Source organism: Talpa europaea, assembly GCF_964194135.1.
Source record: "Talpa europaea genome assembly, chromosome: 6".
Lineage (NCBI taxonomy): Eukaryota > Metazoa > Chordata > Mammalia > Eulipotyphla > Talpidae > Talpa > Talpa europaea.
In genome coordinates this window covers 84,024,387-84,049,710 of record NC_140072.1, presented here as the reverse complement: position 1 = coordinate 84,049,710, position 25,324 = coordinate 84,024,387, and the positions used below count along the sequence as shown (strand labels likewise).

At 38.6% G+C, this 25,324-nt stretch overlaps 1 protein-coding gene across 1 annotated transcript in view; it reads left to right on the top strand.

The window, feature by feature from the left end:
• Positions 1-25,324, top strand: part of FREM2 (FRAS1 related extracellular matrix 2) — a gene marked incomplete at both ends in the record, with an annotated part of 162,167 nt that overhangs the window by 58,461 nt on the left and 78,382 nt on the right. Inside the window, 2 exons of the mRNA XM_084234876.1 lie at positions 15,603-15,749; positions 21,052-21,282. Of these exons, the coding sequence (XP_084091002.1) occupies positions 15,603-15,749; positions 21,052-21,282 (378 nt within the window). The remainder of the gene's footprint in view (positions 1-15,602; positions 15,750-21,051; positions 21,283-25,324) is intronic.

Genomic DNA, 25,324 nt, shown 5'->3' with positions numbered 1-25,324 from the left:
CATTGGGATCTGGATTATGACTAAGGCAGCTCAGTCCAGTTCTCCTTGTTCAAATTCATTTAACTGAGCTTCCATCAGGTATTTCCTTATTTGAGTCACATCTCCTTCCTCTCTTGACATTCCATAATGAGAAAAGAGAGGCAAGAGAGTTATAAAGGGAAGGTGTGTTCCATACCACTTCATTCACTTTGTTAGCTAGCAGTAATGTACTAAAAGATAGCTAGGAGCTGTTTCTATCAAGAGCATTCTGGATTTCTTCTAAATTCCTAAAAGACATTTTACTTACCATCTTTTAAAAAGTACTCATGGTGTAATTATCTGTTGTGTGTACTTTCTCTTATAAAGACTCAGTTTCAATTTCTTGAATATTCCAAGTGTGTGTGTATATACACATACATATTCATATATGCCAGCAAGGCACAGGGCAGGTTCTCTATGGGTCCTGGCAGACAGGTAAAGGAGAGTCCAGAGCCCTCAGTGGCTTTTTCAGGTTTTAATGATCTTCCTATGCCAATTGTAGAGAGGTGGGCAGGCAGGGAAGCCTGGGGGCCGGGAGGCTGGCAGGCTTCCCAGGCTCCTACAAATCTGTACTCTCTCTGGGCTCTCTGGCATTCTCTCTTGGTCTCTTCCTCTTGTAGCTATTCTCCACCGCACACCGTCCTCTGTGACACTGCCCTTATAGCCCCAGCGTCTAGGCTCAGTTGTGCCCACACACGCCCATACCATACTCCAGGTGTCCACCATCAGGCTTGCATGCCCTGCGCCCACGGTCCCAAGTGCCTCCTGCATTCAAGGCCGCAGGTGATAGCTACAGAGGCCAACAGCACAAAAGCTTGACCATCACTTACCCTATATATATACTTTGAATATATATGGAGTTCATTTGTTGCTGTAGATATTTATAACACTCCATATTTATACATATACATATTTCTATACATATTATAACCCAGTAGTGCAGTGAATTAACAATTTTCCTTTACATTTGTTTCTTGAATGAATAAAATATATTTTCCAGTGGAACTGGTTAATTTCATTAAATCTATCAGGTATTATGTGAATTGATAACAAAAAATTATTTTCTGCTTCCTTCTAAAACTGGTGAATACAGAACTATTGTCTTTATTGATGTTCTCATGGGAAGTAGTTACTAATCAGGGTGAGGAAGTAGTACAGACCAGGGAACAATGTGCTTTCAGATTTTTTATCTGTTTATCAGACTTACAGTTTTTGTTGCAGCATTATCCTCTTTCCAAAACCCAGCTTATTTCATTCTTCCAGGCCCACTTATTTTAATAGCTTCAGAAGCATTCTTCTTAGTAAGCCTTTAAATCCCTTATCAGAGCTGGGCAGATCATAAGGTTCAAATATCCACATGGAGTAAGATCCAACTGAAAATGGGAGCCCGGCATGGCTCGTTGTACTGGTTGGCATTTTTAGCTGTGTTTTTTGGAACTGGTCAAAATCCTAATCTTTTTCTCTTTTGACATCTGATCCCACATTTGACTAATTAAAAAACAGGATGAGGACACTATACTGTTAAGCCACAATAAAGCAAACATGTGTCACAACAACAAAAAAATGTGGTATCTAGAGAACAGATATACTGTAGTCAGTTGTGTTTACTTAATTTTATTTATTTTGCTTGGCAGTCTATAAGCTAAAATATATTTACTCTACCATTCAGATTAGGAAATGAATGTGAACTGAAGAAGAATTTGTATAGCTGACCGGAGGAGGAAAATGTCTTAATTTTACCGGTTTTCATGCCTCTGGACTATGAAGTATAATTCCAATTTTTGGTGTCAAATATGGATAATTAAAAATTATATGACTTGAATGTGACTGATGTTACCCAAGACTGTATGTTCATTTCTCTATTTTAAATAGATTGTACTCACAGTCAACTTATCCCAAAGTGTATTCTGTTGAACACTGCCTTTCATGACACCTTTGGAAATTGGCTCCATGGTGAAATGAGATTAGGAAATGCTGAATGCTCTGTTCCTACCTTCTGCACATCCCCATATTCAAGACCCTAAGAATTACTGCAGTAAAAAATTCTGTTCACATTGTGTAATCCCAGTACGTATCTGTTCTTGTTGAGTCAGAGTGATTTTTTTTAAAACATAATACCTATTATCAGACAGGAAAATGAGGTCAGCAAAGTTAAAGCGCACGTATGCGCCCGTGTGTGTGTGTGTGTGTGTGTGCGGGCACACACACACACACACACACAAGTAGGCACAGGCATTGGAAAATGTAGAATTTATCTTTTCAGCTACAAAAAAGCATGAAAAGTTAGATGTTTTGCACTCATTGGCCACCATTGCCTTCCCAAAGTGACCTTACTTCAAACTCTCAGCCTTATAATCTTCTACTTCATACTCTGAAATGTTCTGGTGAATCCTAGTATACTAAAAAGTTCTAGAATGCAAATCATTGCTAAAATATTTGGCTTCATACTAAAAATCTAAATCATGCATACAATATCACTTTGACACAGTTTGGTGCATTTTTCCAGATCTTCACCCTTAACTTCCCAGGAGATTAGCCATAAATTTGACTGAGTAGGAAAACTACTGGCTAGATTACTTCCTGCAACAAGAGAATAAACCCTTTGTACTTTTCCACATCAATGATGGTTCTGAAAAGTTCTGCGTATTTATGTAAGAAGGGGTGAGTTTACCATTGACCATGTATTACCAATTCAAAAGAAAATGTAGAATTTTTGGAGGAAGTATGAAACTATGTGTATGTTGTGTTACATATGTTGATATGTTGAGGATATAATAAATATAGACCAGGTTTTCTCAACAGTCACACTATAGACATTTGAGTCAGATAATTCTAACTTTTTGTTAGAGTCTTAGAGTCTAAGGGTCTCATAGTCTCTCATGTCCCTAAACTCTCTCCACTAGACACCAGTAGCATCCTTCTACATACATTATGACTAGCAAAAATGTCTCCCAACATTACCAGGTGTCCCCATAGGGGTAAAATGATTGCACCCCTATCCCCTATTGAGAACTACTGGTTTAGACTCTATTAGGATTTGCAAAGCTAATATTTTTGCTTTCCACATATGCCTTTAAAAATGTTTCTGCAACCCATGAATTCTCTGCAGTAATCATTATCTCAAATCCTCAGAATTTCCTAGAATGCCACCAGCATTGCATATTAACCAAATGAAGAAAAAGTCAGTTTATTTTGGATCAGAAGGGCATATTGTCACACAGATCCTCAATTACAGTTTTTTTTTTTTTTTTTAATGAGAGAGAGAGAGAGAGAGAGAGAGACCTTTCACCTTTATCTGTGGTATGTGCTTGGAAATTTACCAAATAGATACTTAGGTCCCAAACTCTTCCAAGAAATAGTCATTGTTTGTTTGTTTGTTTTTTTAATTGTTCAAAATAAGTGAGCTCTTAAAGTACATTTCTTAACATCATTAAAGATTTAAAAAAAGGTTAGAACTTAAGAATTTATGTACATTCCTGGTATTCAAACTTCTGAGTACAATGAATGCCTAAGATTTAGGTTCTTCAAATAAAGGTTTTAATTCTTCACCCTGATTTATTGTATATAATATTTATTATGAAAATTACTAATAAAGATCAATGATAGTGTTTGTTAAAGTGTTTAACACAGAAGGTCATTAAAGGATAACTGGGATATCATATCATTACTAGTAGTAATGACTTCTAATTGCTAATTATATATTTTCCCTCCTTTAAGAATTATTTTTATAAAAATAGTCTACCCCAGGTACTGAATGTTTACCATTTTTACCTTACATTTTGTACCATAATTTATCTATGGTATTTGGTTTGCTTTCCTTTATGAATTCTTCACTTTACAGAATGGATTATAATGTGAACCCCTTTGTATTTCATGACGTGTATTTTGCAGAGCTCTGTTCAAATACATTGCTGTGTGTTGTCTAAATTATCTTCCTTCAAGGTCTGTTGTTCTAAGACCATCCCAACTCTTTATACTTTCTTTTGGCAGTTAAATATGTAAAAGATCAGCTCTTATAGTAAAATCTCCAAGGAGGGCTACATTGGGAACCCTAGCATCTTTTTAAGGGCATCAGAGCCGTCACCTAAGGCTTGGACTAATTAAATAATACATGAGTTAAATACAAAAGCTGGCTTTGTAAAACTAATCTGAAATAAATGAAAGAAAATGTGAAAAACAAACAAGGGTATTGCTGGTATTCTCCATCCTGTCCCTGCCCCCTCCCTTCTCCTTTCTTTGTCAGACCCCAGTGATTTAGCTTGTCACAGGAGTAATAACCAGGTAACCATGTGTGAATCCACATATATTTTTAATTTTAAATCTAGAAATCTAAGACTTCCAAATCCTGATTTAACTGCTGAGAACAAATAAACCTAAAAATGTGTTACCAACTCAGATTTTCAAACAACCAAAACAACAGATTAATCTAAAAATATCTTCAAGGAGTTCTCATGTGGCTCTGACATTCTAGAATCCTAAGTCAAAATGCATTCACATTATTTTAATTCATAGAATGGCTTTTGTGTTGCCATCCCCCCTTACTCTCTCCATCCTAACCATTAAATTCGAATTTTGGTAATAACAGAAACAAGTTAGGTTAAAGATTTTGAGGTTTTTTTTTTTTTTTCTGAAACACTCGGATTAAGGCACTTCTAAGGGTTTTTTTTTTTTTTCTCTTTTATATCTTTGCCTCAATATGGATGTAACACAATTTCAAAAGATAATCCAAAATATAGCTCACACTGTAATCCTTGGTAATTGTAATGGCTGTGTCTTATAGTAATGTGCATGGTACTGCTAGACAAATAGGAATTAGAAAACAACCACACTTCACAAGGAATTAGCTAAATGGTGCTAAACCGGTTACTCTGAGAGGTGCTGAGAACCAACCACTGCTTTCATTTCCCTGCAGAGTCTCCTTGGGGTGGGGGTAGATGTCTGGCGCCACAAAAGGAATTAGGCTCTGGTTTGAACAGAGACCTGACTGCTATTAAGTTTATTTTAAGAATGTGTTGCCAGAGATCTAATAAATTTATACGTAGCTCCAGGCAGTGCATGCATGCATTCTTACTGCACCAGGTGTTTTGTTTTGTATTTTTTTCCTTTCCCTAGAGGCAGGAGAGGGCGGGGATCTTCTTGACACACTCAGCTTAGCTTTTGATAAAGCAGTTATTGTTTTCTATAAAAATATGGGGTCTTTAAAAAAAAAGTTTTATTACAATGGAAATATGATAGAGAATTATTTCTGGGAGACTTCAAAGAGAAGTAATGAAGCCGGCCCCCATGAAAAAATATTTTATAATTTTATGTTTTATAAACACAAATACCGTGATCTTATGCTTAAGACAATATTTGAGGTCAGTCTGTGAAATGGAAAGACCACACAGGAGATTAGAAGTGGAAACTCCTGGTAGTGGATTCCTCTCCTGGAAACAGCTGGTTTGTAATCTCATTCAAATCCCAGCAGTGAGGCAAGATGCAGTCCCGAGCTCTCGATGCTTGGAGTTTATATCTGTGGTTCACCAACACAGTTATTTCTCAAATTAGTTTGTGTTCTTGTCGAAAGTACACTCTTACACTTTCAGGACTGTTTCCTTGGCCACTAATACTCCTGTGCTGTGATGGGGAGATATTCAGTGAGGCTGCACATGTCCAGGAGAAACCTGTGTGTTTAAAGGAGTGTCCACCTTGTATTTACTTGTTCATTTTGTCCTTTGTCCCCTGTGGATGTACACCTGGTCACCCTGTCCCAAGCCTGCATACCAGAGGGGAAGACATTCATGCCATGGGCTTAAACTTCTAATTAAGAAAACCAAGTGTCACAGAATTAGATCAGGTTTGATTAAGAAAAGATTTTAAGCCCTAGGTTAAGGGTTGTAAACTTGCGGTTTTCCCCTTTTGTTACAGGGGCACATTCCTTTTTTATTTATTCCCTAATAGGTGAAGTTGGGGGAGGGGCCATACCTGGAGAAATGTGGGGGATTCCTACAGGCTCAGGCTTGTGACTCTGACCCAGCTGTGCCCTGTCCCACTCATCACTCAACCTGGAAGAGTCATTTTCTTTTAGCTTCCCTCATTTTTGACTATGGCCCCAAATTCATTCATAAATCTAAAGGGTCTTACCCTAATCTCGTCTTAATATTTCTGTGATTCAGCCTCAAATGTATGGAAATTATTAACCTTCTTAACTTTTGTTGGCCTCACTATTCCTTAGCCTTCAAGGGTTTGCTGATGGTAGAGGGAAATGCACTTGGTTCTTATTTGGTTCCAGTCACTAGCACTCATTTATAAATTCACTTCAAGCACATTAAAATAAAGAGTCACTGTAAATCAAATATCGACCCTAATGAAGTAATCTGATTACTAGAAGGAAGTACAGAAAGAATACAAGCAGGTTGGATTTGAGTCCTAGATCTATCACATATTATAATTGTAGGAACTTACAGTGAGCAATTTAACCTGACATCATTTACCTCATCCATAGAATGTGGAAATGTCTGACTTCTAGGGTTATTGTGAGAGGCATTGAAATCATGTATGTGTTATCAAAATCACCCTGACCATGGCCTCCAGTATGTCCAGTCCCCCTCTTCTGGCATTTTCAGGATCCCCAGGGCTGAACTGACAAGCAGCCAGTCTATACCTGCACTGACTTCAGTGAATTCCAGTTGTTTCTGGCCAGTGTCTGTGTTGAGCCAATTCCAGCTGGTCAGAGTCCATGCTTCTGCCAAAGGTTAGATGTTTTCAGCAATAAGCCCAATCCCAAAATGGATTGAAATACCAGTGGTTGTGCCCAGCTGCCCCATCAGGACCCACCTGATGCCCAGGGGTGGACACCAGAAGGGTGTGGTGATCTTTTCTGTTAGTTTGTAATGAAAGAACAGAATTCCAAAAGAGTGCTACTTAAAAACTGGCATTAAAAAAAAATGAATGAAACAGCTCTTTACATTTCCATTTGAGGCTTTCTTTTTTCTTAGGACCCTAGAATTTATTCAGGAGCCTGGGCACGAGTTAGAAATGAGTAATATAGCCTTACATTGTAGTATGAATTCCTTCTTTGCTCAGATGTGTAAGACTTTGTAGAAAGTCTGTATTATTGTGCGTGACACATCCATTTCTATTGTAATGAGTTTTCTCTCCAGAGGCTTTGTATTACCCAAGAAAAAATCAGCTTCCAGTTCCCCATATAAGCAGAGCCAGGCATGGATCCCAGATGTGGGCTATTGTTCAAACTGAGATCCTGTAACAAACTATCCTAAATTCTCTGGTAGAACAGGGTTATTCTGCATCAGAATTCATCCCTTAAACATTATTTTCCTACAAGTTAAAAAGTGTCCTATAATTTCCCTTTGCATATTCTTATGTTACAGCAGGCAGCTTTGCAAGAGCAGGAATCTCCTTTACCCCAGAGCCACAACTGTGTCTGCAGCCCATTGCTCTTGGGTCAAGGGACAGATGGCTGGAGGAGCCCAGGGTTGCCCTCTGAGAATGCAGTGAAGGTCCTTTTCAGCTCACACTCTTGGCCGTGAGGGAAAGGACTGACCAAAAGGGAGGTAAAGTAGAGACAGGCACTGTCCCATTGTCTCTGCTCCATTTTGCTGTGTCTCAAAAGACTAGCTTTTGATGACTTGCATTGCGTAAACACAAGTCTCATTACTCAAGGTAAAATCGCTGTTGACACGGATTACTCTGGGGAAATATAGCTAGAGTCCCAGCCTCTGATTACCATAGTTTATGCATTACTTTATTTTACATGTGGTTCTCCTTTGTGTTTTTTTAAGATGTATTAATTAATTTATTTTTGCATAGAAGAACTAGGGTGCAGGCCACAGGTACAGCGGGGAGGGGCGGGGAGGTGAAAGGATTCACTAGAGACAGAGTAAAAAGCAGAACAGACAGATCTACTGAAATACACTGCTGAGGGGAGCAGCGGGCAAGACAGGAGAGGTCTGCTTGCCATGTGGGTCCCCTCCCTGGCCCGGGATCAAACTCAGGCAGTTGCGGTGGTAGCGCAAGACAACTCCTAAGCCACCAAGAAGGCCCTGTTTTTCTGTTTAAAGTTGTTGATTCATTGACATTGAACTCGCTGCCAACAACACAATAACTTGTGTCTGAACAAGCTTTCTAAACCATCTGTTTTCTCATTAAGACATGTCACAACTTTCATGTGCTTAGAGCACTGGACAATACTCAAGCACTGTAACTGGGTGATATTTTAATCAGTCTTGGGTTCAATTCCATGTAATTCTTGGATAATCACTGAGATTTCATAGCTTCATTTGTGCTTTTGGTTATGCAGGGTGTGTTTGGAGGCGCTTTTCTTGAGAGTGGCCCAGACAACTTTTTAATAGATTCCTACTGAAATAATCATTGGAATTTATCTACAAAATTATAAAATCTACTGACAACTTATCTGGCTCCCTCCCAGTTCTTCGAAGCCCCATCTGTCATGTTAAGGCACAGCTGCTCTCAGGTCAAGGGGCAACTTTAGGTGTTTGGGTCAAGGCAGGATTAGCATCCTCCACCCCCAGGGCATATTTTGTATGCATCTTGGCCCTCTTTTTGTCTTTAATAGGCAATAATTTATATAAGAAAAAGAGAAGGAAATAGTATCTTGAGCTCCTACCAAATTGAATTCTTTGAAGTTTTCTTTTTACTGGATTTCTTATCTCTGTTTCTATACTTAATCTTCCAGGAAGGCCTTCCCCCCAACTCTCTAAATGTCCAAATACCACCCTGTACTTAAAGCCCCATTTAAACACTATCTCTTCCATGAATTTTTCTTTGATCCCCTCAGGTTAAAGTAATCCTTCACTCCCCTGCACTCCCACAACTCATTATCAGTGCCTCCCTCCCAGCCTTTGGGGGTCTCCAGCTTACCTGGTTATCTGTGCTAGTGTGCCAGCTCCAAGAGTGGAAGGGCAGCGGGTTGGGGGAGGGAGAGCAAGACAAGCAGGGGAGGAGAAGGGAGATGCAGAAGGTGTTTAACAGCCACTTTGGCCTCAGCTTTGCATATGGTGGTTTTCAGTAAACAGTACAATCCACCTGCCTTCAAGGGCCAGAGAAACAGGATTCCAAGAACTCTTGGAAAAACTCTCTGCGGGAAGATGATTAGGCAAAGCAAAGTTTTTGTTGTTTTTTTTTAATTTATTTATTTATGCATACAAATTTATTTATTTTATGGGTATAGGCCAGAGGTGTGGGGGGGTGAGAGGATTCACCAGAAGCAGAGCGGGGAGCAGAACAGGCAGATGATCCTAAATACACTGCTGAGGGGAGCAGCAGGCAGACAGGAGAGGTGTGCTGCACCATATGGGTTGCTTCCTGGCCTGGGATCGAACTCATGCTGTAGCTTCATAGTGCTGAGACTTAACCCTTTATGCCACCAGGGAGGCCCCAAAGCAAAGTTTAAAGGGAGATCATCAAATCATAGAAATGGCAATGAAATAAATTTATTTTAACTTGAATTTTTGATTCTCACAATAATTTATAGCATTGATGTTAATGGCCATTGCTTTGTTGCTGATCACTGTCCTCGCTGTCTAAGAGAACGCACGATTACTTAAAAATCAAATTACCCTCCCTGGTGACCCAGGGGTTAAGTCTCAGTACTATCACTTCTGTGGCCCCAGTTCTGCCTGAATTCGATTCCCAGCCAAGGAGTTAACCCACATATGGCGCAGCAGACCTCTCCTGTGTTGCCTGCTGCTCCCCTCGGCAGTGTGTTTCAGTAAAACCGCCTGTTCTGCTCCCTACTCTGTCTCTGGTGAATCCTCTCACAATCCTACCCCCGTGCCTCTGACCTACGCCCCAGTTCCTCTACACAAAATAAATAAATAAATAAATAAAGTATCTAATGTTCTTAATAATTTAGGTAGCATTGTTATTTCAGTCTTTTCTAATATAAGTATCTATTTCTATTGTTAGTTAAAAGGATGATATCTAAGTTTTGAAATGACAGTATATAGAATTCCAACTTTCAGGCTGAATTTTGTTCCGGGCAAGTTGAATTTTAGCAAGCTGAAAAATCTTAGCCAGCTAGTAAAATACTACCATTACCATAGTCCCTTATGCTATTCCTGCCCCTATTTTGATCCAACTCCCTCCTCCCACCAAGCACACTCAAAGGCATGACACTAGTTTCACATTGAAGAAGTTTGCTTTGTCTGGGGAAACCCTATGATTTTAAGGAGGGCTAATTGAAGACTGTGATTCTTTGTTATTCTAAAAAATACTGTTGTCTTCCCATTGAAAAAGAAAATGAAGAAGCCTAAAGACCAGCTGGAAAAGTTCAAAAGAGGTCTTTTCATCAAACCTTAATGGCTTTAGTGTCAGGGTTTGGGGACAAAGCATTGGGGAGTGTGGTGATCAGCTGTCAGACACCTGTTGTATGGATTTCTGTACAAGTTACAGATTTTAATTTGTTTCCAGTGAGACATTGAGAGTAGCTTCTTGGCATCATAGATGATAGACTCTATTTTAGAAAGGTAAAGAATCACAATGAAATAAACACGCCCGTTTTTTAAGTCGTTTAACTTCTAAATTCCCACATACAATAGGCTGTAACTCTTGCTGTTAAAAATGTCAGCATTTATTATTGCCATCTATTGAGGCTTTAGAGGAATTTACATGGTATGTAATAAACAAATAAATAGCATGTATTTCTATTCTTAAAGAGTTCAGTTGTACAAGGTGAGTTTTAATAACAAGAGTTACAGGAAATTACAAGTTTAGTTCCCCAAATTCCTGTATACTCTTCCAAAATCAGTAGGACATAAGATTTTACAAATTTTGAAATACAATAGGATTCATGTGTGTATAAACCAGACAGTTTTGTAAGCATCTAAAATAATTACCCTAAGGCATATCACTGTCTCACAAAAAGTTTCTCGGTATTGTTTCTGAATTTTATTTCAAATGAAATGTCAAAGTGACAGACATATGAAATCCTGACAAGCTCGTTCAGTTGTGTGTCACTTGAAACCCATGATTAACCAGTAACCTTGCACCCTCATCTTTCCAGAACATCAGCACCAACTGGAAAATATATTTGACACATGTAAGCAGAGATGAACTTGGCTATCTCTAAGCCATTCAGGCTACTTCATAGTGGAATACAAGGGTTAAACAGTAGACACCCACACCTCTTGCAGGTTAATGCATCAGATAAGCACAAATTTAGAGGTAATCACTTAAAGTCTTTTCATAGTGTTCAAAAAAGACAGGCAAGACATTTTAGAAAGGTTATCATGAGATGTGTTACACACATATAAGGTATTTATATATTTTCCAATAAATGAAACATTACAGAATTTCTTTCAACCAGAACATCAGAATGTTTAATTCATTGAATAGGTGTTTTACTATTCATTTCTGTTCTAAACTCTAGATTCATTATCTGTTTATTTAATAGGCATTTTTCCAACAACGAGTAAAATGAATCCCTGCCCCCCTGGCTCATGCATTACAGTAGGGAAAGAGAGAAAGTGAACAAATAAAAAAGGAAACATGTAGAATATGAGGTTGTGGAGAGAAAAATTAACCAAAATAAAGGCACTAGCGCATGCTGGGGTTTGAATTGGGGCTTGGTGTTTTATAAAGAGTGTAAAGGGAAGGTCTCATTATTTCAATATTATTATAACATACATTATTAAGAGGGAGAATAATATTTCCTGCAATATTTCAGGACAGGGTTAGAATTTAATCTTAAAACTACCAAAAAATTGTCAAAATCTTGAGAGAGAAGCCACATGCTTAGTCATCTTAGAGATGTCTCCTTGGGAGAAATAGTAAGGAATGAATTATACAGACCATAAAATAAAATTTGTTAAATACAAGAGTTAGTGAATAGGTTAGAGCTTGTTCATCACAAATCCCATAAAACTAATACGTGGCTTGTCAGCATAAGCTGAAAAATTTTAAAAAAAAAAAAAAGGACTAAAACAAACAGGAGTCATACAATAGCCACTTTACTGCTAAAAATCATATTTAGTCTGTAGGCTTCTTCTATGAAGAAGAATTAGCCTCTAGTCCTCGTGTCTCAGACACTACATTGAACTTGGAAATTAGTAGAATGAATTTAGACATGGCTACTTTGGGGAGCTCAGGCATTTAGTGACAGACACAGGTGTGTAGATGAAGAATTACAATTACTCTGGTCTCACAGAGAAGCCACGGTCAAGCTTAACCAGGCTTCCTGACCTTAGGTGAGTTGGACCTATCTGGATTGCTAGGAGGAACAGAAAAGCTAAGGATATTCTGGGCAGAAGACATAACATATACAAAGGTATCCATCATGCTCAGAAAACAGAAGTTGGGTGTTAATAGAAGTTTCTCTGCAAGAAGTGTAGGCTGTGAAGCTATAGGTGTTTGGATGGATGAGGAATGACTTGGTGGTATAAGCATGATAAGAGATTTGAAATAAAATCCGGAGCTCATTGGGTCAGCAATATAAATGAGACAGAAGTGTGGCAAAAAGTTGTTTTCATGTAATCAGTTGAAAAATCAGGGATGTTTTATGTATTAACTGATATCCTTCTTTTCCTATTCGTTTCCTGATACTTTCTAGAGCAAGTAAACAGGACATAAGTAAATAAGACATAAACACAATAATTTTAAAAGATTTTTTTTTAAGATTTATTTATTTAAGCATACATGCATGCAAGAGCTGGAGTATAGGCCAGAGGTGTGGGGGTGGGAGTGAGAGGATTCACCAGAGACGGAGCAGGGAACAGAACAGGCAGACTGACTGAAACACACTGCTGAGGGGAGCAGCGGGCGAGACAGGAGAGGTCTACTGTGCCATTTGGGTCACCTCCCTGGCAGGGATCGAACTTGTGCTGCAGTGGTTGCAGATAGCTTTATAATGCTGACACTTAACCCGTTGCACCACCAGGGAGGCCCAAAAAGATATTTTTAAAGACAATAAGACCGAGTATTGGCAATAGTAAAAGAACATATAGCTGCTCTCGATCTCTGACAAAATTAATATAGTTAGTCAAATAGGACAGTTTAAAGAACATGAGAGAATATCCACTGAAGTGTAAAACTGTACAAAGTCATCAATTAGCTATAGAATCTTAAAGAGGTGAAAGGCTGGGGTCACTGCAAGAGACTCCATGAAGGAGGTAGAGAAAGGGAGCCTCTGGGGTATAGATGGTGAGCAGAAGAACCTGCGGTCATGGTGTAGGTGAGAAGACAGATGACAGGGAGCACGGGTGGCAAGACTCTCGGCTGGATGGTGGGATGAGCAGAGTAGAGGGCACTGGGAAAAGACAGAGGAGGGCAGAGCGCAGCTGGGAGTCTGCGAAGAAGAGACTCGTGTTGGTATGAAAGGCCACTGAGGACTGAGTGCAGGTGGATTTAAGGCAGCTGACTAGCAGCCCGGCGGTGGGTGCTCAGGTAGATCTGAGCTGCACCACATAGCAGGAAGCGCTACATGCCCCACGTAGCAAGGAGCACTCACTAACACTTGTTGGATGACATTGTACTGTGTACATATGTGGTTTATCTCACTTGATGCTCACAGGAAACACAAGCATTTATTTTTATTACTCTCATTGGACTCTCCAGCTGAGGAAATAAGTGTAAGGAAGAAACTTGCTGGAAGCAAAACCACAGACAGAGTAAGGGGGACCTTATCACTCCGGGTCTTGGGGGCCCACCGTCTGTGGCTCTTTCCTTGCCACAACAGCTCTCAGCATCCAGGACACATTAAGCAGGAAGAGTTCACAAGGACAAAATCTATAATGAAATCCCTGCTCTCCAGTCTGTTTATATTTTACATTTTGAAAATTAAGAAATTCCATCAAGATTAAATACCACAGTCCCATCTATTTCAAACCCAGTTGTTCCACATTTATAATGCCCCATTTTCTATAGCTAAGTGTACAGCATCAGTGCTATTTGTGTCTGTCTTTAAGTGCTCTAAGTATTTATACAAAAAGTTCATGTTTATTGTTTAATGATGAATAATATAGCACTCATTGCTAGCCCATAAATCGTAAACTCCAAAATTTTTAGCTTGCAGACTGTTTTTAATGACTAGTTGTTTGTAAATACATGTTTGCTTCTCCCACAGAGAAACTTACAAGGTCAAATGGTAAGAACATCTGTTTGTCCCTTGCACACATTGCCAGATAGCTGTCTAGAAGACTTGTGCTAATTTACAATTCAAGCAACAATGAACAAGAAAACCAATTTCCATGCATAAGCATTCCTGTACTAGGTATTACCTTTAATCTTTAATACATCAGGTGCTAATGCAAAGTTGCTGTAATTTATTTTTAAGAATTTCCAGCCAATGGAAGGGATCATGCTCAGCGAAATAAGCCAAAAAGAAAAAGAAAAATACCGGATGGTCTCACTCATAGCAGGAATCTAGAAAACTTAAATAAGGGACCAGGAAAATGAATAACTATAAGAAAGTGAAAATCAAAATCAACAAAAAACTATGAACCAGAGACACTTTTAGGGGGGCGGGGGCGGGAGGGGAGGGATTGGGGTCAGAATGGGGGGGCTGCAATTGTATGGGGAATATAACAATAAAATTTATAAAAAAAAATAAAAATTAAAAAAAAAAAGAATTTCCAGCCAAGCTGAACATTTTTTCACATTTGTTCACTCACAATGTTTCCTCTTGTGCCGAATTTTGCCCTCAGTCTATTCAAGTCTCGATGTTTTCCTGTCTCATCTGTGTGAACTCAAAGAAAAGAAACTCGGATTAAAATTGTGCCTCTAGCTCTGTTTATTATTTGGGCCTTTTCCCTTCCCATTTACCTAAAGGCTTAAAAGAAATTACGTATGCCTTTTGTTTATAAACCTCACCTTACTCTGAAATAATTGGTGTAGATCAAAGGAAGCAGAGGGAGGGTACTGCAGAATGATCAGCTGATAACCATTTCTCCTTTCATTTACCAAGCCTAGCAGCTTTCACATTAGAGAGATCACACACAAGGTTTATTTTTTCCTGACAGGCAGCCAGCTATTTTAGTGTGAAGGTGGGAGGGGACAGTCTTATCTTCAGATTAGAATGGAATCAATGAAAGGAGCTGTCTGTTTGCTCTAGGGAATGAAGTAGATTATAGTGGGGAAGGGAGGTAAAGAAAGGATATTTGTTTTTTTCTTAAGTGGTTATAATTAAAGCCTTCCATCCAATTGCTCTGTGAACCAGAAAAGAGTATTTGTGGAGTTGTGTGTTTTTAATAGCCAAATGAGCCTTGCAGCTTTCGCCACAGTAAAACTTGCTCTTCAACGGCACCTTGTGGCAAGTGTGTCATCCTGCAGCTTGGATCCTTATTAAATGAGTCAACAAAACTGCCTCTGATAGTTGTGTGTTTCTTCCTCTTTAACCTCTTCTCCTCCTAAAATAGTAAGGAATTCTGTGAAAGATTACCTCAGCCACTGTATTTCTGCATAACAATAACTTGACAGTAAGCTACCTCTCCTACATAAACTAGATTGTGTTTCTAACCAAGTAGCTATATTGATTTGTTTCCTCATTAAAGTAGCCTTTGGAATCTTTAAGATCATTCTGGAAAGCACTAATTTGAGTTTTAATTTTTTTTTTTTTTTTTTTTTGGCAGGTGGAAACAAGTTAACCAAGCAGCATTTTCGTCTGAACTGGGCTTGGATCTCCTTCGAAAAGGAGTATTACCTCATCAACGAGGACTCCAAATTTCTAGATGTTGTACTTAAACGTCGAGGTTACTTGGGAGAAACTTCATTTATAAGTAAGATTCATTCACACTGCTATCTCAAAATCTCATTTTCTAGCACAAGTTCATCATTTTTTACAGTGATCAAAAATATGTTTAGTTTACTGTTCTAGTTTTAAACCTTTGGGAGATGTTGACATGTCAAGGCTCTTTGCTGAAAAAAAAAACATGCCAAAACTTTTGTATCAAAGCTAAATCACAGAGACAAAAGACTGCAAAAACCAGAAAGAAATGTGTAACAAAAATACATACCTCTTCAAACCTTCTACTAATATAAGATCTTTCTTTCTCTTATATAAAAATAGCTTTACAAAACTGGTAGTAAGTACTCATAGGTTAAAAAAATATTTATATATGAATAAATCTTATAATCAACTTAGGCAAATTTCTATTTTATCCAAAGGTAAAAGTCTGCTGAAATATCAATGTAAAATGTATGTGAAGGCTACTTCAATATAAACCGAAAAATCTGTTCAGTAACTTATTAGGCAGTATTTACCCTTAAAGTATAATTTCTTTTTGTTGCACTTTAATTTTCTGATAGGTCCAAAAAATTTTAAGAACCCCAATTCTAAGTAGAAATATGTGTTGTGACTTTTCTTCATAATTAACAATAAGGTTGTAAAGCACTGATCATTTTCTGATCTTTTACTCTTTTAACTAAAACGCAGAAGTATTAACTTTTTCAATTCCAATGCCAGGTCACATTCAATTTCATGCAAGTGTAAAATAAAGCAAAGTAAAGTACATTGATCATTTTAACCAGTAATATATTCAGCACAAAATGTTGATGAGAAATAGTAGCACCCTGAGCAATAATTGGTCCATGCAATTCAAAAGTCTTTCACACACACACACACACAGAGTCACACACACACACCCCTACACTAGATCTTTGCCAGGGCCACAATCTCATATGCCCATTATGATTTCTTCTGATATGTTTTCATTCTGAATATTAGTTGCCTTTTATTTTCAAAATTTAAAGAAGTCTCATTTTTAACTTTAAAAGTTTTCATCCTATACTCTGCTGATCCCTTTCAGGGAACTCTGGTGCCAGGGTTCTGGGTCACCAGCTCACCCATGCCACAGCCAGGGCAGCCAGTCTCCCTTCTCTATTATTATGCACCTCCTCACAGGCTGTCATTTACACTCTCTATGTTTCACCTTCTGGAACATGGTGAATGCTCTTTTCTTTGTTAAGGGCATAATCTCTCACCATACACATGATCTGCATATCAGGAATCTGATCCCGTCACTAAGAAATTAGCCTTAACTATGTTTCTGCTTGAAAATAGGGGAAGTAATAACTTCTAAAAAAGAGTCTCAGCAATTCTTAAGGATGTCATCATCACCTCTGAGCATTACCCGAATATCCTCTCCCAGTGAGGATATTCATTGATAACCATGGGGAAGTTAATGACAGGGTATTTTTAAACTATCTTTTCTGATTTTTTTCTCTCCATTGCTTTTTTCTTAAGCTGAATACTAAAATGGCAAACAAAAGTTCTTCCTCCCCCCTCCAGAGATCAGCACCTCCTATTCTAGAAAGATTCTACAACTCTACTTGGTTAACTTCCCATGGTTGCTTCCTAGCCTGGAGTGGGAGAAAGCTGGAACGCTTCTGTGTGTGGACATAACCGTCAATCATTGCAGATGGCAATGGAATTCATGCTAGGACTGGGGATGGATGGCAGGGTTAGCCTGGTAGATGATTTTTAGTGATCGTGTAATATTCCACTACAATCTCCACCTTCATATAAATAACTATATAAATTATTTGCATTGTATCTGAAGACAGAATATCACTTACCTTCAGGAGCACAGTTAGTGAATCATGAATACAGGTATCTCCCACTTTTTGAAAGTTCACATTTCACCATTTCACTTTCATCAGAGAGAGACCCACACGAGTGCCTGTTTTTGCTAACCAAAGAAATCTGAAGAGGAGTTTTGCTTTTATGATAAAAGAGAAAAAGTGAAGATAGCATTCAGCATCTGTTTTGCAGCAAATTGTCGTGGAGGCTCTGTGCACCACCAAGCAGTGAGAGGAACACCAAGCCCCTCCCGGGGAACTGCTTTATCTGAGCTATATATTTATCACATCACTCCTACTTGTTTTATGTGTTAGTGTTATTTTTGGTTTCATGTGTTTCTTGATGTGATTTGGTAGGCTGTTTTAAAGGTGTTGGAACACTCAAAAAATTTTCCATATCCATTAATGGTAGTTGTTTCTTCTCTTTACACTGTTTCAGTTTACGGTGGGTTTCATAGGAATGCTATACTTTTGTATAGCAGAAGAAACGTGTAGTGAAATTTCTCTATATATTTTCTCAGAGATGATTATGTATTTTATAACTCCCATAACCCATTAGTGAATTAAAAATGCATTTGCATCTCACAAAATATTTGAATTTCAAAGATCTCATTGCTACCTGTTGTTGAACATTTACTCTATGTAGGCCTCTTCATTAAGCATCTCTATAAAAGGGACTGATGAGGTTATGAAGTGTTAATAAGTGTCTGCCCGCCCTCAGACTTCAACATACTTAAGACTTACTGGGGCAGCTTCCTGAAATGTAGATTCAGACTCAGTATATCTTGGTGAGACTTGAGAGTCTGCATTTCTAAGGTGCTCCCAAATGTTGCTCGTGTTGCTGGTCTCTGGACCATACAGTAAGTCACAAGACAGAGTAGCACTCTCTCAGAGTAAGTCTGTGTATTAATTTTAAAAAGGGAGTCACTGTTTTTGACCCAAAGCAATTTTATTATTCCATCTTAAACTTATTTTACCTTAAGAAAATGACATCCTTCTTAGTTTAATCTCATGTTTTAGAAGCGTTTTAAGGCAACCATCTTTTTCATAACCATTCTTTTTTGCTTGGTGAAACAAAAATGTCAGTTTGTAATCTATATCTGATTGGGAAACTTATCATATCTACCAGAAAAGTTATGGGGGCTTTTGCAACATCAGTTGGGATTTGGGATTACAACTTACTTTTTATTAGATTGGGTGATTTGACTATCATTGAGAAAAGGTGATTATTTAGAAGTAGTGGACATTTTTTTTTTTAATAGAGGCATGTTATTTATTTATTTATTTGTTTGTTTGTTTGATGGTTTGTTTGTTTATACAAGCACTGGGTACAGTCAGAAGCATGGGAGGGTGAGAGAATTCACCAGAGCCAGAGCGGGGAGCAGAGCAGGCAGAAGGACCGAAGTACACTGCTGAGGGGAGCAGCGGGCGGCAGGAGAGGTCTGCGCACCATGTGGGACCCTCCTCCGGTGGCCGGGGAGCAGCCGGGGATCGAACCGGCACCGCAGAGGCCGCGGGCAGCTTCGCAACCCAGCGCTCAACCACTGCGCCACCGGGGAGGCCCAGTAGTGGACATTTTTGTAGTCTATCAACTCCTTTAAAAAAAAAAACACCTACCTTTTGAATCTCCAAGAAAATAATATGTTTTTGATGAAACAAAACAAAATGAAAAATGTGCAGTAGCCCAGAGCCTGACCATCAGATTCATTTGCTGTTCATGCCACTGGGGATGAGTCAATGAATGCTGGGCCTCAGAGAAAATGATTCCTTTCTTCTTCACCTTGGCAGTGAACTGTGGTGGATCTAAGAGGTGTTGACAACCACCCTGTGTGCATTAGGAACCAGAGAGCTAACAGGAAGTCTGGAACATTCAGCAAAACATGTAGTGCTTGATTTCCTGGTTCTGTGCCATTTCTTCTTTTGCCATTATATAAATCATGTTGTACCTGCTGTTTTATCCCATTTATGTTTCTGAAATCTATAAGGCAGAAATATCTTAACGAAAGTTTTACTTTCATTTTTTTTTAGATGAAACTAACAGTCAGTGGTATATTTAGATGAATAAACATTCAGATCCATCTTGTATAAGCACAACAAGAGCAGGATTTTTTTTTTTCTCTTTTGTTCACTGTTATAATCCCAGTATTTAGAACAGAATAGGCACAGAGTAGGCCCTCACTCAATGAATTTTTATGGCTTGAGTTCTAGTTTGAAGAACAAAAGGAATGTTTAAAAATGTGATAGTTTTTCAAGTAAATGAGAAACAATATGAAGAATGTTTTAATTCTGGGTCATTAGATTTTATTTCTTTTTAAAGCTTTCCTACCAAATGTTCTAAAAAATTAGTATTTAAAAACATATATTTAAAACTTGGTTCTATTAACTCACTAAGAGATTCTAATGCAGAACTTCAGGACATGTTAGGATGAGTATATTGTAATTCTGTAATTTTTCTGTGACATTAAATTTGTTGACTGTTACTCCCTGGTGTAAATAATATATTCTATGATTTGACTACATAGCATAATAATAGTGAAGATTTCTTGTAATGTACTTAGAAACTGGCTTGAAATTGACCTTGAATGAGCCAACAAAGTAAGCCAAACATACTCCCCATCATAACCATACATATTTAGCTTTCTACTACTCACATGGTTTTCTGTAATTTTGGTGTGTCCATGAAGGAAAACCTGACAGTGTTGATGTTAACAAGCACAGAGTTAAATTCTCTTAAGGGTCTTGATCCATTAAATGTTTAGGGAAAATTATAATTTTTTATGCTTGGCCTTTGATGACTTAGATTATCAGAATATTCTTTGACTCACAAAGTCTCTTCTTGGTTTTTATTTTCGAAGTAGGAATTTTCATTATGTTGTTTATAACCTGAAGCATGAAATATAACATATGCAAAAGTAAATGTAAAGAATTTTAGAGTGTTGTGAAGAGTTTTAGATTGTATGAACATGTAGGAGAAACAAATATCGATTTAGCCTTGTTTTACAAAACACAAACCTAGCCCAAAGAATAGATAGCAAAACTATAATTGGGGCAAGATTCCAATGGAATCATGAACTGCTCTACATCTACCCTAGAGCTTTTTTTTTTTAAGATTTATTTATGTATTTATGCACAAAAGAACTGAGGTATAGGCCAGAGGTGAAAGGATTCACCAGAGACAGAGTGGGAAACAGAACAGGCAGACTGACTGAAATACACTGCTGAGGGGAACAGCGGGCTAGACAGGAGAGGTCTGCTGTGCAATGTGGGTAGCTCCCTGGCTGGCTGGGGATTGAACTTGTGCTGCAGAGGCTGCTGTCCTTACCCCTTGTGCCACCAGGGAGGCCCCTACCCTAGAACTCCTTGATCATAAAACCCATACCCAAGTATCCATTTTGTGAAATCAAAGGAAGATCAACCTTGCATTTCAGGATAAAGTGACATACAAAAAAAATTAACAAACTCTAGTAGTCCAATTGAAAACAATATTGTGTTTCTTTGAAGGTATTGGCACCAAAGATGGGACTGCAGAAAAAGACAAAGACTTCAAGGGCAAAGCACAGAAACAAGTGCAGTTTAACCCTGGCCAGACCAGGGCCACGTGGAGAGTGAGGATCGTGAGTGATGGAGAACACGAGCAATCTGAAACCTTCCAGGTGGTTCTCTCAGAGCCGGTGCTGGCTGCCCTGGAATTCCCTGCAGTGATCACAGTGGAGATTGTTGACCCAGGAGATGGTAAGAGCTATCACCCACTCATTTTTGCTGTTGAATTTCTATTACAAAAAAACCTTATAGAGGAAGTTTTAAATTTAATATTTAGACTTTCCATAAGAGGTTTTGTTGGATTACTGGCTCAATATTCTCAGATAATGTGCTGACAGGAGAGGAAATCTAAACCTCATGAAGAGAAACTACATTGTTTCAAGTGAATGATTTATAAATATGGATAGGATTATCAGCATGTTCTCTCATTATAATTCTGTTCTTTAGAACCAGTATTGCTCATCTCATTTGTCTTGAATTAATTCATTACTTTTTGAGTTTTTAAACTGTCTTTTAAAATTTCCTTTAAGCAAACAATTTAAGAACTAGACCATTTTGGAATTAATTTTTTCCACATATTATACTTAATTATTCAAGTTTCCTTCATGGATTCATGTACCAGCCAAAAATTTTCATTTGGCCATATGTTCCTACATTTATTACCTAATATCCCCCACCAACTCCCACTTCTTTGTGAATAGCACTTGAATCATTGCTCTTAATTTCTATTAGATGACTTTTTTTGTTCATGCACACCCTTGGCTGTTGTTGGTAGAAGTAAACCTTGCTGCTTTGTGTGTAACTTGACCTTCTTCTACAGTCCTGGCTTGTCTCAATGCAGTTGTGGGGGGGGTTAGGGGGGAGGTTGAATGGTTTTCTGAGTGTTGGCATTTATACAAAGCTTGGAGAGACTCTTCTAAAGCTGAAATCCTGTCAGAAACCAGGCGTGACTTTCTTTTAAACAGTCAGCCTACTTTATTTTGTCCGTCAAAAAACTCTTAAATGTTTTGTGAAGATACAATCTACTGAGCAGATGAAATGGAGACATGTGTGGAAATCTCTGGGTTAAAAGACTGAGCATAATTAAATCAAGAGCCTGAGAGAACTGGAGCTTGGTTTTGTTTGTTTAATAACACTTCTGCCTGTAGTTAAATGTGAAATTCTATTATGTTTATAATTTCCATTAAAGAACAGTTAGCATTTAACTACACTTAATTTTGTCTTCATTATCTAGGAATAAATAATTAATTTTTCTTCTAGTCCTGAGTTTTGGGTTAACTAGTATAATAAAGTATAATAAAGCTTCTTTCATTTGAATAAATCTATGATAGCTTTAATATATATAAACTGACTTATTAAAGTTTGTTTGAAACCACTTCTTGATATTTATTTCCCAATTTGTATAATTGTCATACTTTACCTTAAGGCATAAGACATTAAATTCACTTGTGCCTTCCTATTTATAAACCCATAGTGACCCTCCATACTCTATACCCATAATAAATCTGAGAAGTAGAATATTGACATTTCAATGGGTGAGGGGTTTCCCTACCACCAAACACTAACAATTCAATAGTCCTGCAGTTCAACTCCATCCTGAATCAGTTCTCAATTCACTCATTTCTGAAGATGTCCTCAGATTTTTCTACACATTAAGGACTCAGTCTCACAAGACCGCCGGCCACTTCAGATGCCAAAAACAAACCCGGCTTTGTGACCTGTGTTTCTGATCAACTGATTAGATTGGCAGTTCCCAGTCCCCTGCTTGGATTCAATTATTTTTGATAGAGTAGCTCATGAAAACCAGGAGACCTGTTAACTATCAGGGTTACTGAATTATTACAAATGATATTAAAGGAAATGAATGAACAGTCTGATGAAGAGACACATAGGATGAAGTCCTGAAGTAAGGAGCCTTGTGAGGTTTGGAACCTGAGATGATTGTACATGGAAACATCATGGTTCACCACCCAGCAAACTCACCACCAGAGTTCACAGCCCAGTCCATCAGGCATTTTGGAGGCTTCATTAGATAGGCATCACTGACCATCTCATTGGCCATGAGTATTAGAGCAAGCTCCAGTACCTCTCCCCTTTTCCAGAAGTTGGGTGTATGTGTGATTGAAAGTTCCAGTCCTGGGCCTCCCTGGTGGCAGAGGTGTTAAAGATAGCACTATCAAGCTACTGCCAGTCACTGCAGCACGAGTTCGATCCCAGCCGGCCAGGGAGCAACCCACATGTGCAGCAGACCTCTCCTGCCTCACCTGCTGCTCCTCTCAGCAGTATATTTCAGTAGATGTCCCTGTTCTGCTCCCCACTCTCTCTGGTGGATCCTTTCATCCCCCCGCACCGCTGGCTTATACCCCAGTTCTTGTATTCATAAACAAATAAATCTTTAGAAAGAAAAAAAAGAAAGAAAAAGAAAGTTCCAGTCCTCTAATCACATGGTTTTTGCCACTGGCAACCAACCATGTGCTTTTTATTTGCTATTTTTAGGATGCTCTCAAATCTCATGTGTGACAGGTTTTAAAATATTAATTCCCAAATTTTATGATCAAAAAAAAAAAAAAACCAAATAAGCTATGTCCACACACACATTCACACAAACATAGATATACATACAATTCTGGATTCTTACATGTTCATAATTATACTCATAACATTTTTCATTTGTATTTTTTAAATTACATATTGTAATTTAGGTAAATATTTTAAGTGGCTATTTCATTCAATGCATAAGTATCTATACCCACTGCAAAAATAATGTGTACACACATGTGCTTCTTTATTTAGCCTGGACCTTCATCTACACATAGAGATCTATACACATTCAGTGCCCTATGGCTGCTCAGTAATAACTCTCACACCTCCAGATGTTTGTGACCCTGTCACTGGGAACCACAGCTCTATAATAAATAGAGTTGACCCCCTCTAAAGAGTGGGTCAAGGGCCCTTCCCTGGTGGCTCAGTGATTGAGCACTGGGCTTCGAAGCTGCCCACAGCCTCTGCAGTGCCAGTTCTATCCCCAGCCGCCAGCAAGGGTCCCACATGGAGTGAAAGACCTCTCCTGCCGCACCCACTGCTCCCCTCAGCTGTGTATTTCATCAGTCTGCCTGTTCTGTTCCCCGTTCTGGCTCTGGTGAATTCTTTCACCCTCCTGCGCTTCTGACTGCACCCAGTGCTTATATAAATAAATAAATAAATCTTTTTAAAAAATAAATAAATAAAGAGTGGGTCCAGTCATCACACTATCCTCATCATCTGAGGAGCACCCCCATTTTCAAATGCCAGGGGCTCATGAGAGTCTAATGGCAACTGGCACCCCAATCCTGGCCCTGATTGTTCTGGGGTGACCATGACTAAGTGGAGGTAGCTTTCCAGCATGAGCATATGCAGATATTGCTGCTGCCTGATACCTGTTTCTGCCAATCACAGGACCTCCCAGGCACAGGTCAACTCTCAGAAAGGCTTGGGAAACCACATATTTTGTTGCGTGTTACCCACCAAAATGCTGTGGGAAACCAGACTAGGGACTAGACTGTTTGGACATCATTGTGAATATCAACAACACCTTAGACAAATGGGTTTAGTCATTTCTTCAGTAGATCAACAGATTTAATTTGCCCATGAATTGAAGGCAATTGTATAAAGAGAAAAACTACAATAAGAAAACATCGCTGAGCAGATGTTGAGCTTTCTTTGTCACACCTCACAGGCTTCAGATGTCTGTTCCCCCTCACCACCTGTAGAAAATCTTCTTTATCACCATTTTTGTCATGAGTTTTCCCTCATTCTTCTGTCCTTTTCTATGCCTTTGATAATCTCCCTTGTTTCAGTTTGATTCCACAATCTCCTTCATATCACATAGAAAGTTCCATTTGGAAGGGATTGAAATGTGTATTTAATGTTTGACTCATTTTGTGGATGGGAAGCCTGAAGAATGGATCCATCCTTTAGTCTCTATCAAAGTCAGCTACTAGGAGTCTGTTTTATTTGCACAGCCATAGTACTGGTAGAGATGGGTGGAGTTATACTTCATCTGAGGGAATGAATACTCCTCTGAAATGCCATTGAATGGTGACAGCTGACTTCTGTTAGAAGATCTGCTGCAGCTAGGCTGGACTATGATCAAAAGCAGACAGCAGATTTCCATGAGATGAGGAGGATTTTGAGGAAATTCCATCACTGCTGTTCCTCCTGCCCTAGTATCTAACCTAGTCCAAGGAATCCAGAA